The 15,279-nt window shown below is 56.9% G+C and overlaps 1 protein-coding gene across 1 annotated transcript in view; it reads left to right on the forward strand.

Annotated features, from left to right (window-relative positions):
• LOC144719153 (nucleolar protein 4-like) overlaps positions 1–15,279 on the forward strand; it is a 141,116-nt gene that overhangs the window by 120,204 nt on the left and 5,633 nt on the right. Inside the window, exons 9-10 of the mRNA XM_078595026.1 lie at positions 3,940–4,059; positions 14,938–15,241. Of these exons, the coding sequence (XP_078451152.1) occupies positions 3,940–4,059; positions 14,938–15,241 (424 nt within the window). The remainder of the gene's footprint in view (positions 1–3,939; positions 4,060–14,937; positions 15,242–15,279) is intronic.

The raw sequence follows: 15,279 nt of genomic DNA on the forward strand, positions 1-15,279 counted from the left end.
CCCCCCCATCACCACCTCCCCCCACTGCCCTCCCCCCCCCCCCCCCGGTGTGTTTAAGGCGCTCCCCGCACCGCCACGTAGATCCGCCTTGAGAGTCGCCGTGGCTCTCAAGGCGCGGGGGACGTACGACTCTGCCGCTTTCCACGCTGCAAGTATGTGGCGCACGGGACTTCTGGCAGCCACCGGACAAACGTGCCAACATTGGCCCAGCGTTGTCACGTGGCTGAAACTGTTGCAACATCGTTGGCCCAACATTCCATGTTTACTGGGCACTTTATAACAGAGAGGTATTCTCGATGTGATGTGCTGGATGTGGATAAATATATCTCAGTCAACCCAGGGCACCTGGGTCTGTCCAGTGACTTCCTGCCAGCGGGTGTTCGACACTTGACGTGGCCTTGATGTGGTAACGTCACTGCCACTTAGTGGCGAATGGCAGTTGTTATTGTTGTTGTGGATATATATTCCAGGTTGCAGAGTCGACTGAGGAATGCACGTGACTATTCATAGCCACGTTCAAAGGGAGCGGTGTACTGGATGTGGTGTGCCGAATGAAATTGAGCTTCGGGTCTTGGCTATCGGGGGCGAGCGTGGGGCAACGTTGGTCAAGTGAGATCCGTCTCTTGCATGCTCGTCAGCACCGCCGCGGCGAGTCGTGGATGCAGCATCAATGATGCGCGTGGAGAGCACTCTGCTCAAAACAACAGAACGAGGAGGGCAGAGCCACGTCTGTACGTGTGGTTTGTGGAGCCGCTTGGAGCTTACCTGGCGGTATTCCGTGGCATTAATAATGAAGTGTGGCATGCGGGGGTGGGGGGTGGCTGCCTGTGTGCCTGCTGCCTGCTCGTGATATTCGCCTCACAGCAACCCGGCCAGTACCACGGGCCACGCACACACAAAGCGTTTGGTGTGATTACGAGTGGACTCAGCTTGCTTGTGAGCCACGGATGATGGGGGGCGGAGGGCGTGGGGTGAGCTGGGCAGCATTCACCCCGGCCAGCCGGGCGGGCGGGCGGTCTCTCAAACACGAACTCGTTTTGGAATAATAAAACACAACGGGGAGCAGAATACCGAGTGTACGCGCTCATTGTTGGGTGGGCGAGGCCGGAGAGAAATATCACGGTTTTTATCGCCACCCCACGTCCCCTTTTATATGATGGCGGTGGTGTTGGCAGTGTTGCTGATGGTGATGTTGGTGGCGGTGGTGGTGATGGTGATGGCGGTGGTGGTGGTGGTGGTGGCAGTGGCGGTCGTGGAGACAGTGGTGGTGGTGGCTATGGCTTGGCCCGTGCACATTTCCCCGGTAAATTGCCACGGAATTGAGTGCGCGGCGGCACTGAAAGGGAACTCGCCCCAGTAATTGCGCCGGTGCCTCGTGCCGATTGTGGACACCCACTGGAGAAAGGGCCATATATATATTTTTTAATGCCCTAAAGCACCACGCTGGGTATAAGGTCCTTCAGGTTATTTAAAGCTCACAATCAGTTATTGCTCACGTGTCTGCGGCTACCACCAGTGAATTTTCAATGGTACGATCTCTCTCGGCCGTGAGTGCGTTCGCCACGGCGGATCGCGGCGGATCGCGGCGGATCGCGGCGAATCGCGGCGGCTTTTCATCCGCCCGGCGCTCGCGCGGCCGCAAAACGCGGCTGCTCCGACGTCGCTCCTCGAGCGGGCGTGTGGGCGAGTGGCCGCCCTGGCGCCGCGTGGCCGTGGAGCGTCGCTTCATTTCCCGGGGCAAAGGTCCGTCAGGCCGTAGTCGCGCGTCGAGGGCCCCCTCGGGGCCGCGTAGCGCGAAGCTGCGAGGACATTAGCCGCACCGCGGGGAGGTGCGTCCTGCAGGACTCAAGCGGGAGGGAGGGAGGGCCAGCGAGGCAGGAGAGGGGCAGGACGCTCTGTGACCACCTGCCCTCCTCGTAATGCCCGCAATGTCCACCTGCTTGGGTTCGCGGGCAATCGCAACCAGGGAGCCGGAATTAATTTGTTCTAAAAATATTGTTTGTTTTTTTTTTCCCCGCTTCCGAATTGTTGTGTTGATAAAACTGTATTTTTCTCGCCGGGTGACACTGGCAGAAGGCTTTGACTCACAACTGGAAGTTTGCGAATTCCAATCCTAGGCAAAGACCCGACTCAGCCCATCATCACCTGCAGGTTACATAAGTACCACTTACTATGAGTTGACAATAGCTGTGCCGAGGATAGACTGGCCCGGCCATATAACCGTGGAGTGTTGTATTGACTTACCAGCTGCTGGATCAAAATGAGCGTACAAAGTTCCGGAATGTTTTACGTGGTAATTAAATGCTGTGCCTCGGTCGTGGATTGACACCTCTGCCAGCTGACTCTTGTTCCCGCTTCCGTCTAAATCGCGTCTGAATCGTTCACAACGATCGAAGAGTGCACAATTCAGAGGCCGACCAGCCACACGAGCACGCTGGGTTCGCAAAATAGTTCTATCCCATGGACGACATGCGTGCCATCGACCAGATTCTCAAAAGATCAAATGATAATTATCAAATATCATCGCGCCTGGTTTTGTCGACTAATAGAAGGCATTTGTCTTGTTGGAAACTGTTTCAGTGAACCTCATACAAAACCAGACCTTAATAATAATATAGAAATGAAAAAAGAAACATGAAAGCAACGTAGCAATGTGCCTCGCGAAGAAAGTTTTTAACCGGTGCATATTACTTGCTGTGACATGCAGAGACTGACAAAGAAAATTAAACAAAACCTGAGGAGTGTGCAAAGAAGCGTGGAGAGATGCGTTGCTTGGAATGACACCGAGAGATGGAGGGAGGAACGCGTGGATCAGAGAACACACGCTGATGAATAGACAGGCATCTTACTGCATGTGGAGAACAGTGAGTGGGCCTTGGGCAGGACACAGAGTGGCCAAAAGGGATGATGGCCGACGGGCAAGACTGGTGATGGAATGGCAGCCAAACGATGGCCACTGCGGAGAGGGAGCGATGAGATGAGCTCACGCGCAGGAGTGGGAGAGATGGGTTGTGGCGTCGCAGCGCCACAATGCATGACAATGATGTGGGGAGGCCTTCATCCAGCAGAGAATAGAGCATGGCTGCTGCTGCTGCTGCTAATCCATGAGCGCATGTACACACGTTCAGTTGACTTCGTCAAGATAGGCATCGGCGTGTGGTTGGGCCGCAGTGGAGGCCGAATGTCGGGGTGGCCCGTGCCGTTGGCCTAACTGATGGTGGGGTTTTGAGGTTCACTCCGTGTCCTGTCCGATTGTGCTGAGACTGCGGTTTAACAAGAACAATCAGTCGGGTTTGATTGTCCCTGGACTCGTTTGCATCACCACGGGAGGATGCGTTCATTTTTTCAGCATTCCGATTTTTTTCCATCGCTGCGCCGGGGTGCGGGTCCCACGGCGAATGACATCGCGACAGCACCCACCTAGTGACCTCTTGGACCCAGATCACCGCCGCGCGAATCAATAAGCGTGATAACGTTTTGGCACGCGAGGCGGAATGAAACCTAAATCTGCGCCTTGGCCGCTGCAGCGCCGACAGCCCCTGCAGCGCAACAGGAGGAGCCGGCTCCAGATGCAAATACGAATTGCGGAGCGGGAGTCTGTGTGCACGATCGTCATCGGCTTCACTGCTGTAAAATATCAGAAGCTTCCTGCCCTGGGGGAGCTAATCTCAGTTTCTACCCTGAGTGCCACAGGGCTCAAAGAGAGCCCTAAGAATGCAGACAGGGCCCGTTAATCCCATAAGCCACCCAGCAGCCACCGTGCTCTGAATGAAAAAAATAACTACCATGGCTTTAATTTAGATTTTTTTTTTAAAGGCTGAATGCTTATTTTGATTTACGAATGCCTCTCTCGCTCGTATTGTTGCTGCTGCTGTTGTTGTTGTTGCCGTCCCCGCCGCCGCTGCCGTTGCTAATCCTCCACCACGCTGTCACCAACAGCAGCAGTCAAGGACGACGCCCCCGCACCTCACGTCGGCCGTCGCCGAAAACATCCTGGCTATGGCGTGCGAGAGCGAGAGCAGGAACGCCGCCAAGCGCATCCGCCTCGACCTGCAGGCGGTGAGTGACGCACAGAACCTTCATCCCACCCTTGCCCCGCCACCCCCACCTACACGCCAGCGGTTGCAGGTCGCCCATCCGAGCATTATCCAGGCTCAAACCTGCTTAGTTTCCAAGATCTGATGTGACACATGGGTACATTCCAGGTGACATAATGTAGGTTCGATTTGGAGGGATTATAAATCGTGTAATCTGTTTGCGCACGCCACGGTTCGACGCGTGCATCGTCAGCATGAGAATCGGTTTTGTTCGATTGATCGTTACTCGCCGCTTGTTGGGTTGAGGTGGGCCCCCCCCCCAACAGGGAGGGAGGGACGGCAGCCTTGGGGGGGTCGGAGAAGAGAGATCACGGGGTGACTTGGGGACGGAGCGTGCGAGGGGAGGGAGATGGAGGGCAGCATGGGGAGAGGGAAGGGAGATGGAGGAGAGTGCAGGGAGAGGGAAGGTGGGAGAGGGGAGTGAGGGGTGATGGAGAACGTGGGGAGAGAGGGGGAGAGGAGAGAGGGAGGAGGAGGAGAGAGGTTCGAATGCTGCTGAAGGGCGAAAGTGTCCTGGGTCGGGGTCCTGCGGTGAGGGAGAGGGGAGGCGTCCGCGCGGATTGTGTCACGAGGCTGGAACACGTCCAGTGAGTGGACACCACAGGCAATGGTGCCCGCACCACAGTGGTGCCCGCACTACAGTGGGCACCGTGGGCCCTATGGTGCGGGTTTGTGGGAGCCGGGACGTGTGGCATGGTGGTGGCAAGTGAGGGTGACGGCCGCCTCGCCGCTCGGCCTCGCTGTCACCGCACTGACCACGGGAGTCCAACTCCTCCCGCAAGACAACAGGGGTCCGCAGCACTCGTGCCTGTTTTAACTTCCCTGCGATCAATTATTGAAAAAATGTCTACAAATGAATATGCTGCACAGCCCTTTGTTAATCTACTGCTGGATGAATGCATCCCCATGCTGTGGTGGTCATGGTGGTTGTTTGACCATACTTCACACTGGTCAAGACCGGTTCAGATACAATTCTCCACTCAAGTGGCCGGATTCATAGCGCAGTGCGCTAACCGCTGTGCCACCATTCCCCCACCACGAACCACACTAGTTTTGTTTTACTTGCCGCCTAATTGAAGATTTCCTGGCTAAATAAAGATGCGTTATAAACTATTACTATTACTTGTAAAAGAAAAAAAGTCTCGGCAAGTGAAGCCAATGTGATTTTATTTTTATTTTCTTGCGTTAATTGGGGTTATCTCGTACGGTCTTGAAAAAAAAACGAGGCTCGTTATTTCATCTTTTGAACGAGCAATTTCTTTCCTTATTTACTCGTGCGTTCACGCGCCGCACGGATAAGTTCAAGTCTCTCGAATGTAGCCTCATTCTTTTTACATGAATTCTGGTCACAATGCCTTCAGGCGCTTCATGGCAATGTGGAGTTGGGCAAGGGGAAGGGGGGGCATCATGTGACCTGTACGCTGACCCCCGCACTCACGGAGCGGGTCGCAGCGCGGCCGTCCCGCTCGCCGCTCGGGTGGCGCTGCGCGGGACTCCTCCCCGCTCCCCGCTCCCTGCTCCCCGCTCGCTTTCATGTCCATCAAACGAGCCACGGCGGCGGCGGCAGCGGTGGCGGTATCGGCGAGGACGACTCATTAAGGGCGCAGCTGCTTAGCAACGGCACCCGTTACCGCCCCTTCCCGCGCTCCTCTCCTCTGCCTCTCCCCCCCCCAAAAAATAAACCCCGGCCTCCGCAGCAGCCCCCCTCCATTGCTTTATTCTATTTTTTGCCGAATTCTTTTCTCCTCTTCCCCCAACCGCGCTTTTTTTTCTCTCTCTGAGTGTCCTTCGTGTGCCGGGCTGGATACGGACGCCATGACAACCGGGGTGGGCGGCAGACTTGCCCGGGACGTGCCTTCTCCTCATCCTCCTCCCCCCCCACACACCCACCCACCACCACCACCCACACACGCGAGGCTCGTGAAGCCCGGCGGAGACCGGTGATTAATACCGCACGCGGCGCCACACGCTCGCCCGGCGGCGGCGGTGGCGGCGGTGGAGGCGGCACAGCTTCCCGTGAATCTGAGCAGCTCGGGTCTCCCTCGACCGAACCCTTGCCATGTCCCACCGTTACTCATCAGCAGCCGCGGTCAGTCCACTGCTGGATGAATGCTTCCCCAGGCCGCAGCCACTTCTCACAAACCTGCGAATGTCCCACCTTTACTGGCCACAGCAAAATCTTTTAAATAATAATTTCTGCTGAATATTTTTTTCCACCTCCCCCCGTTCTTCAAAACGTTCCAACAGCTTTGCTTTTTTCTTTGCACGAACCTTGACTGCCTGTCGAGTAGCAAGCGATAACAGGAGCGGAGGGGGCGGGGGGTCATGCGAGCCTGGAGCGGGACGAGGAACATCGATGTGGCTCATTAATGGACATCCCCTGGTTCGCCAGGGCCTCCGTTTCACCTCGCTGAAACTCGCCGAGTTACTGCAGTTACACTTTCTCATGATGGACGTATTAGTTAAAGAAAGAAATGCATCCGTGAGATTATCTTTTGCCAAAAAGTCCTCCGCCAGGGTGATTTGTTGTATAGCTAACAGCGCTCCACCAGTGTGACTATAATGTTTTATGAGTCATGTGTCCCAGCCAGAGGCCTTCGGAACCTTTGAAATAAAAAATGTCAAATGTTGTAAAAGGGCTGACATGTGATGTGCAATTTATAAAAATCACTACGGGCTTTATCCTCATTTTTTTGCGTCTACTTTTATCAAGAGACCGGCAAAGCAGACCCAATGATTAATACTTTCCCGACCAATTTTATTAGTGGCCACGCACTCCTGTTTACAAATTGGAGTCGCTGATGGAGGTTTGGAGAGCCCACCTGGGTCACTCTACGTGTGATCCACAAGGGCGGCTCCGAATGCCGCGATGATGGCCGCTTCTCTCAGAATTCGTCGATGCCCCTTCCGTCTGCAGCGGCGCTGCTGCTGCTGCTGCTAGAAGCTAGAAGCAGCAGCCGTATTAGTGGAACATTGAGCCCTGACAGGGCGTGACCTTTACACGGTAAAAATGTCACAGTGAGCCCTGGGGGGAGCAGAGGGCGCGCGGTTGGCGGTCTGCTAGCAGGAGGAGAGGGGGCAGCAGCAACAGCAGTCAGGCTCCATGAGCACATTGCTTTGCCAGGGCGGGGGGGGGGGGGGGGTCTGCAGCTATACGACTCCTCATATTATTAAGATTATTAATATTTAAGAGTAATGATGATGATGCTAATAATACTAATCATGGCCTTTACTTCAACCAAGTCTCGAGACTTTTTTTTTTGAAGGGCCCTGCCACATTCGGACGTTTGACCAAATTCCATAGAATTTCGATTTAAAGCTTTCGTGACTGCAGGGATTCATATTATTGGTTCTTTCGGTAAAGTCCCTTCTACGCGATTTTACCGAAAGAACGAAGAATACAAATTCCATTGATCGGTATTGGGCTTTATGTGCGAGGAACCCGGAGAACCCTGGAACGTACCCCGGACCGGGCTGTCCACGAGGGGGTGACACGCGGCACCGCCGCGCCTCGCAGACCCACGCCTACAGCACCTGTGCCAAGCCAAGTACTAACCAGACTCAGGCCTGCTTAGCTTTCAGAAATAAACTGGTTTGAGGATACCAGGTGCATGTTTGGTTATTGAGTGGTAGGGAATTCGGGCTGCATTGTTTCGTAAAAAACAAACATTTGTAGGGCCCGTAACGTGATCCAATAAATTGTCACGATTCGAGGATCGATTATGAATTCTGCTGTCGCGAGTATCGAAATTTACAATCAACGCTCGGGTCAGGTGACCCAATCCCATGCCACATCGACAAAGTCAAAATAACAGATTCTTACTCGCGCGATTCGATGCCTCTAGCGTGAACATGAGAATGAGTTTTAAGACATTTGTTCACGAAACATTCCGTGATGATGACGACGACGACGATACTATGATTTAGCAATGTAGTCACAGGCAAGTTCGTATTAGTCGACTTTACCATGACGCTTCAACGCAACGGCTCACCCTCGTAATGGTGGCACGGCATCTGAGTCATGGCCCTTGCGGACGCCAGGGCGCGAGTGTGCCTCATCGCAACGACGCGTCTCAGGCAATCCTCAATTGAGTAGGTTGCTGCGAGCTTCGCGTCTTACGTTTCCTTTTACTTACGACAACGCCAATGGATTTACATGGCGATGTCGAAATGTAACCGCAGCTCCGGCCGCCGTCTTTACGTAACGGCCATACGAACATCACGGCAGGGACCGCCGAAGCGGCGGGTTACATCCTCATTTTGAAAATGAGGATTTTTTTCCCCTCTCCGTTTAATGAATTTGACGACGACGTTTTGCAGCGAGCATTCCGCGCGCGTGCTGCGGCTCCCGCTCGTCGAGGCGCCGGGTTGCGCCCGGTCGCGGCACCGCGCAAGCCGTTAACGAGCGCGCCACGTTCTCCGTCCGCTGCGCTGCGGCGAACAAAATAAATAAATAAGCCGGATAGGGGGGGGGGGTTAAATTCAAGCGACAAACGACGAAGCTCCGGACGTTCGCCGCCCGCTAATGGCCGAGGGGGCGGCAGCGGCCGGGGCCGAGCGAGCTCCGCTGGGGCGCCGCCCCGGGGCGATCGTTGTCCGCCCCGTGGTTCCGTGTGCCGCAAATAAGGCGCGGAATAACGAGCAGAGATCTGTGACGGATCGAAGGGAGAATTTAACCGGCTGCGGTGCGCGGGGGGGGGGTAGAGCAAAGGGGGCGTGCGAGGAGGGCGGAGTGGGCGGTGGGTGAGGAGGGCGATGGCGAGCGACGATGCGGGGTAGCAACCGTGGGCACGGGTGAGGCGAGTGCAGAGTAATTAACGAGCTCGGACTTAACGCGCCGCGCCGAGCGGGGCCGCGCGGTAATTAGCGCGGGATGAAGGCGCTTGGAATCCCTCCGGCTGCTGCCTGCTGCCCCCTCGCCGCCCTCGTCTTCCTGCTCCGATCTCTCCGTCCCTCCCAGCACCGCCAGCGGCTCGAGCCTCGTGTCCCGTAACCTGTACAGTGCGCGCCTGCTGTACAGTGCGCGCCTGCCGTGCACGTTGGGCGCCGCGACTCCTCGTCAGTGCCGCTCGGCGACCTGCACTTTGCCCCGGCGGTCCGCACGGCTGCACGAGAGGTCCTCCGTGTCTTTGTTTGGAGCGGTGGCGTCTTGCAGTGCCCCAATCTCCTCGCCCTCGACGAAGCCAGGTTTTATAGCATCGTGAGTTGGTGGTGTCGTATTACATTTCGGTTTGGAATGAAAATTGGCAAAACAATTCGACCTCGGAGCGTGACGTGTATTCGTCGTTCTTCAAGCGCCGTTCTCTCTGTAGGCAGGCGGGTGGGGAGGTGCCGCCCCCTAGTGCGAATTGAGGTCACGTTAAGAGATTTCGGAAGCAGTTCTGCGATGTCTCCTTCTGTGGGTCGTCTTCTAAAACGGGGCAAGAGTTTCCACACGAATACCCCCCCCCCATCCCATCCGTCTCGTAACGTGACGCCGATATCACGGTTTGGAAAACATTGCCAAAAAAGGAAAACATGATGTATAAACGTGATCTAAATTACAAGGTTTCAAGCCACGCAACGTCATTAACTGAGTGCATTTAAGGTTAAACCAAATTGTACCCGAGTGGTGCTCGAAAGAGAATGCTCAGTGCGAACCAAAATATGCAAATGGCGCACACTGTGCAGTGGCGGTCCGCGCTTGCAAGTGAACTCGAATAAATACCACGGCAAGAGCCCGCGTGATGATGGTGATGATGATCATGAAGCAGACAGTTCCAGGCGAGGCGAGTCCAGGAATACAAACTGGGATGCGGGCTGGAGCCGGAATAAGAAACGGCGGTGGCGATGCAACGGCCGTTGAGGAGTTTTAGTTACAAAAAAAAGAATATTTGGCACGGATCGCAGCGCCGTCAAAATTCGCCGCTGAACACGCGAACAAAAAAACATCTATAAGGGATACGTCCAACGACATCCAAAGGGGAGGGGAGAGAACGAGGGTCGCGGGGGGCGTTCAGCTCCGGCAGAAGCGGTGGGGGGTGGATGTTTGATGGAGGAAACCGAGGGGGGGAAATTAACGGCGAGCACATGGGAACAATCACACGGGGGTCACGGGGCAAGTTGTGCGGCAAACTGAGTGGTGCTAGTTAAGCCGAAGCTACATAATTTGCATGGCACAAAGCGCCCAATGCGCTAATGGGCTGTGCATGGCACCTGAAAGAAAAGCACCTTTAACCCATTAACCGAGAATCCTCTCAATTATGGGGAGGAATTAAATTCTAACGCCCTCCTCCCTCGCTCTGCATCCTTGCAGCGCTGGGGCGCATTTTTTTCTTTTGGCGTGTTCCAGCGCCGTGCAGCAGACGTTTGCCATCGTGCACGAGACCTCTTGAGGGGTTTAATCAATCAGAGCAACGAAATCGACTCGGAACCGGGCGAGAAGGACGCGTCTCGTTTTTTCGTGCGATGCTTTTGCAAGCGAGACCTGTGGCGTGAAACAGAGCGCGAGGCGACGAGCCGCCATAGCGGGACGACAACGCAATCGAATAACAAAAAAAAGAAACGCGGAGCGAGTTGTTATCTCAACCCAGCAAAGTGAAATAGCGGCACGGCCGCTATGCCGGCTCGTGAAATCCTTCAGTTCTCCGTAGAGGGGTCCGCGTATTTTTGTTTCGATCTCGGATGCCCTGCAGCAGCGGGTGGCAGGGAGGTGGGGGATTTGAGGGAGAGGCTCGCGCGGAGCGAGGGTTGGGGCTGCCCGCCCGTCCGCGCGCCTCTCATAAAACAAATTTGTTCTCGCAGTGCGCACGCCGACGCCGTCGTTGTTGCCGGCGCTCCAGTGGAAATCGTAAACACGTGCCACGGTTGACGTCGGGCTGAGTATAAATGGGAAAGACGGCGATGCTTGGGTTCTTTTTTTTATCCCCCCCCCAACCACCACCACCACCACCGCGGCACCGTAAAGTTTTTTTATCACCGGACATGGTGGAGGGGTGGATCGAGGGCTAAACCATGCGGGGTGAAGAGTCACGATCGCGTTTTAATTGACGGCGGCTTGGCATGCGGGAGTAGCGACTGGGGGGGGTGTGGGGGTGAAGTGTGTGCGGGAATGTAGCGTGGGCGGCCGGGCGGTCGGGACAGCTGGGGACAGCCAGGTGCTGCTCACGGCCGCGGGAAAGGAGCGCTCGGGGCTCGGGGGGGTCGGGCGTGCGAGCAGAGAGCCCTGGACCCGAGCGGGGAAGGGGACGAGGGGGAGCTCGCGTCTCCGCAGAAACCGTTTCCGTGGTGACAGCAGCCCAGCAGCGTGCGTAGGATGGCCCTCGCCCCAAGGCAGTCGCCCCCCCTCCATCCCCCCCCCCCCTCGCTGCGTAGCCCCAAACACAGAAGCACGAACGCGCAGACACCCCAGACTGGCTGATTAACGGCCGTCAAGCCCGCGGAATCGCTGAGCCTCGGTGGGGAGCTCTAATGAGCTCGTGTATAATTCATGCTGAATGCGGACGCTGCCTGTCCGTCTGTTTTTACCTCCCGCCTGCCCAGCCCTGCTCCATCCCTCGATGCTTCGGCTCCCCCCAAATCCACCCACCCCACGCCGCTACCGCCCCAACAGCATTTATTATTTATTTCTTTGCTCAGCGCTTGCGGTCCCAAACACACTTATTCTTCCCGTTTGATTTCTTTCTTGTGTGTGTATATAGTTTAACTCGTTTTTTTTTTATTTCTGCCCGCTCTCTTCGGCCGCTGCCTCCACGTGGGTTTTTTTTTGGTGGAAAACGTTTCCATGAATCCGTAAATCCCCGGCTCATGAGCCGAGTGCCCCACGGGCCGTTCACTCGGCTTAAAACCCCGGCCACGGCAGCGCGGGCGAGCGAGGGCGAGAGGGCGAGTGAGCGCGAGAGGGCGAGTGCGGGCGAGGGAGCGCGAGAGGGCGAGTGAGCGAGCGCCGGCGAACGTGGGCGAGTGAGCGAGCGCGGGCGAGTGAGCGAGCGTGGGCAAGTGAGCGAGTGCGGGCGAGCACGAGTGAGCGAGTGAGCGAGCGCGGGCGAGTGAGCGAGCGTGGGCGAGTGAGTGAGTGCGGGCGAGCGCGAGTGAGCGAGTGCGGGCGAGCGAGCGGGCGAGTGAGCGCGAGTGAGCGAGTGAGCGCGAGTGCGGGCGAGTGAGCGCGAGTGAGCGCGAGTGCGGGCGAGTGAGCACGAGTGAGCGAGTGCGGGCGAGTGACCAAGTGCGGGCGAGGGAGCACGAGAGAGCGAGTGCGGGCGAGTGAGCGCGAGTAAGCGAGTGAGCGAGAGAGCGAGCGTGGGCGAGTGAGCGAGTGCGGGCGAGAGAGCGAGTGCAGGCGAGTGAGCGAGAGAGCGAGTGCGGGCGAGTGACCGAGTGCGGGCGAGGGAGCGCGAGGGAGCGCGAGAGAGCGAGTGCGGGCGAGTGAGCGCGAGTAAGCGAGTGAGCGAGAGAGCGAGCGTGGGCGAGTGAGCGAGTGCGGGCGAGTGAGCGAGTGCGGGCGAGTGAGCGAGAGAGCGAGTGTGGGTGAGGGACCGTGAGAGAGCGCGAGAGAGCGAGTGCGGGCGAGTGAGCGCGAGTAAGCGAGTGAGCGAGAGAGCGAGCGCGGGCGAGTGAGCGAGTGATCGAGTGCGGGCGAGTGCGGGCGAGTGAGCGAGTGCGGGCGATGGAGCGCGAGAGAGCGAGTGCGGGCGAGTGAGCGTGAGTAAGCGAGTGAGCGAGAGAGCGAGCGCGGGCGAGTGAGCGTGAGTAAGCGAGTGAGCGAGAGAGCGAGCGCGGGCGAGTGAGCGAGTGAGCGAGTGCGGGCGAGTGAGCGAGTGCGGGCGAGTGAGCGAGTGCGGGCGAGTGCGGGCGAGTGAGCGAGTGCGGGCGAGGGAGCGCGAGTAAGCGAGTGAGCGAGCGAGCGCGGGCGAGTGAGCGAGAGAGCGAGCGCGGGCGAGTGAGCGAGTGAGCGGGAGAGCGAGCGCGGGCGAGTGAGCGAGTGACCGAGTGAGCGCGAGTGAGCGAGTGCGGGCGAGTGAGCGAGTGCGGGCGAGAGTCGTGAAGCAAAAATGCAAAGCGGGTGGCAAAGTGAAGACATTCCTGCGAAGGAAAAAGACGTACAAAAAGCCACCCGCTCCCCCGACACCCACCACGTCCAAAAGAATAATAATAATACAACACGATCATGCATTTGGTTTGCTCGCCGCGTGTTCTCGGAAGCAAAGCGCCGGGGCCGCGAAATCGATTTAATGACAGCGAAGCCTTCACCAGCGAGCCCGGCAGCTACGGGAGCGAACGAGCGACCCCACGGTGCACAGGCTCAAGAAAAGCCCCCCCTCCTCCCACCCTCTCCTTCCCAGCGCAGCGCCCTCTACCATCCATTCCCCTGCCCCCCTGCGCCCGCCCATCCTCGGCAAGCTCACACCCACGCACGCGCGATCCACACCCGGCCAAAACCACCGCCGCCACCGTCCCCACAACTCCCACGCGCGCCCTGCGTCTTCTCTCTGCATGACGTCTCGGGTCCCACCCGGTGCTTCGGCGCAGCCTCCGTGGAATCGCGCCCTCCTTCCCTCCGCTCCCCTGGCCCCACAAGTCCATGCAAGGATATTTCGTTGTTGTTTATGCGTCGCGCAAAACCAAAACTGCCGCTCGAATCGCCGGAGTGACTGGTGGAGGGGGTGGGGGGGGGGGGGCTGCGGCGGTCATCGCCGTTCCGTCGTTCATGCAGATGGAGCAGAAGGCACGGCCACTGACACACTCCATTCGACTCGCCCGGAGCGTGGGACCCGCACGAGCGGCACCCCGGAGGTGGCTCCTCTGGCCCCGGCAAATTTGCGAGTGATTTCCAATCCCACGGCCTGAATTGACATTGGCAATGGCGGTGGGGGAGTGCTCCGCTATTGAGGGCAGGAGGTTCACTTGACGATGTGTCAATGAAATCACGTGCTTCTATTGTAGCAGCACAATTAAGATGCACGTTAGTGGCCGTCTGCTGATCCCCTTCCTTTATGGAGGGCGGGATAAACGCGCAGCCCCGCAATTACTCGCTCACGATACTCCTGGCGCAAAATGCCTTCAAAAGAGGGCGCTCTGGAGAGCCCCTCCGGAGGATATGTTGGTCTACTCTTGCACACTGGCCTTTGGAAGAGGCCGCCGTATATAATGTAGTTGTTGCTTTTTTTGTATGTGAATGAGAATTAGTTGATGTTCTTGGGGAAAAAATAATTGGTATCAAAAGTTAATGACAAATGAGACAGACCATTTGTTGTTAAGCCAGATGAGGTCCCATTCAGAATAAAACGTCTCTATTATATCAAAGGGATATGTGTTACAAAGGGAGAGGGATAAGGTAAAATGCATTATAATTGCTTAAATATCGAATGCCTTTACTGACCGAAGATGTTTGTGTTCACGGTAACTTCGTGGTCCAATGAATACCAATCACTGGAATGTCTAGTTACCTCCTTGCTCTTGCAAACTTCGTAGATATTGATCATAAAAAAAATAACAAACGCAAATGCATCAACATGGAATAATACTTCACAAAGTCTAGCACTTTGTCAAGAAGTGCGCGTGAACTGCAATCGCATGTACATGGTTTATGTTCACAACTAATTAAAGTGTCTTTGATTAATTGGCGTGTTCGACACGCCACAGAAAAATCTTGCCCAATGCGTTCCCTGGAGGAGCGTGTGAGCATAGCTCCTGGTCCCCTATCCCGCGTCGGCCGATCACGACGCTTAATCCCGGTGTTTGGGAGCACGTGCGACACCGATTGCCAGTTGGACGCTCTCAGTGGTTAAACGCCGAGGGTCGTTCTCGCACACGTTTATTATTAACTTACTCCTTCGCTAAACCATTCCGCTGTCGTCCACAGGACGAGCCCATGCCTCTGGAAAGGCCGGCGCATTTGCCCCACGACCTCGTGCGAACCTCGCATCAGCACCAGCACCTGCAGCAGCAGCAGCCGCCCCCTTCGTTCCCGCCGCCCCCGCCGCCCGCCCCGATGCCGCTGGCTTTTGCGGGGGACGCGCCGCCGTACGTCAACGGGAGCATGCGCTACGCTCACCACGGCTTCGGCGGGCTGGGCGGGGGGATTCAGCACCCGGCGCTGTCCGCTCACCACAACCCCCCAGCACCGCCCCCGCCACCCGCCCTGCACCTCGCCAACATCAGCAACGGTGAGGCCTCCGCCTCTGCCGCCGCCGCCGCCTCCACA

The sequence above is a fragment of the Lampetra planeri genome, chromosome 5, assembly GCF_965212315.1.
Source record: "Lampetra planeri chromosome 5, kcLamPlan1.2.h2, whole genome shotgun sequence".
Lineage (NCBI taxonomy): Eukaryota > Metazoa > Chordata > Hyperoartia > Petromyzontiformes > Petromyzontidae > Lampetra > Lampetra planeri.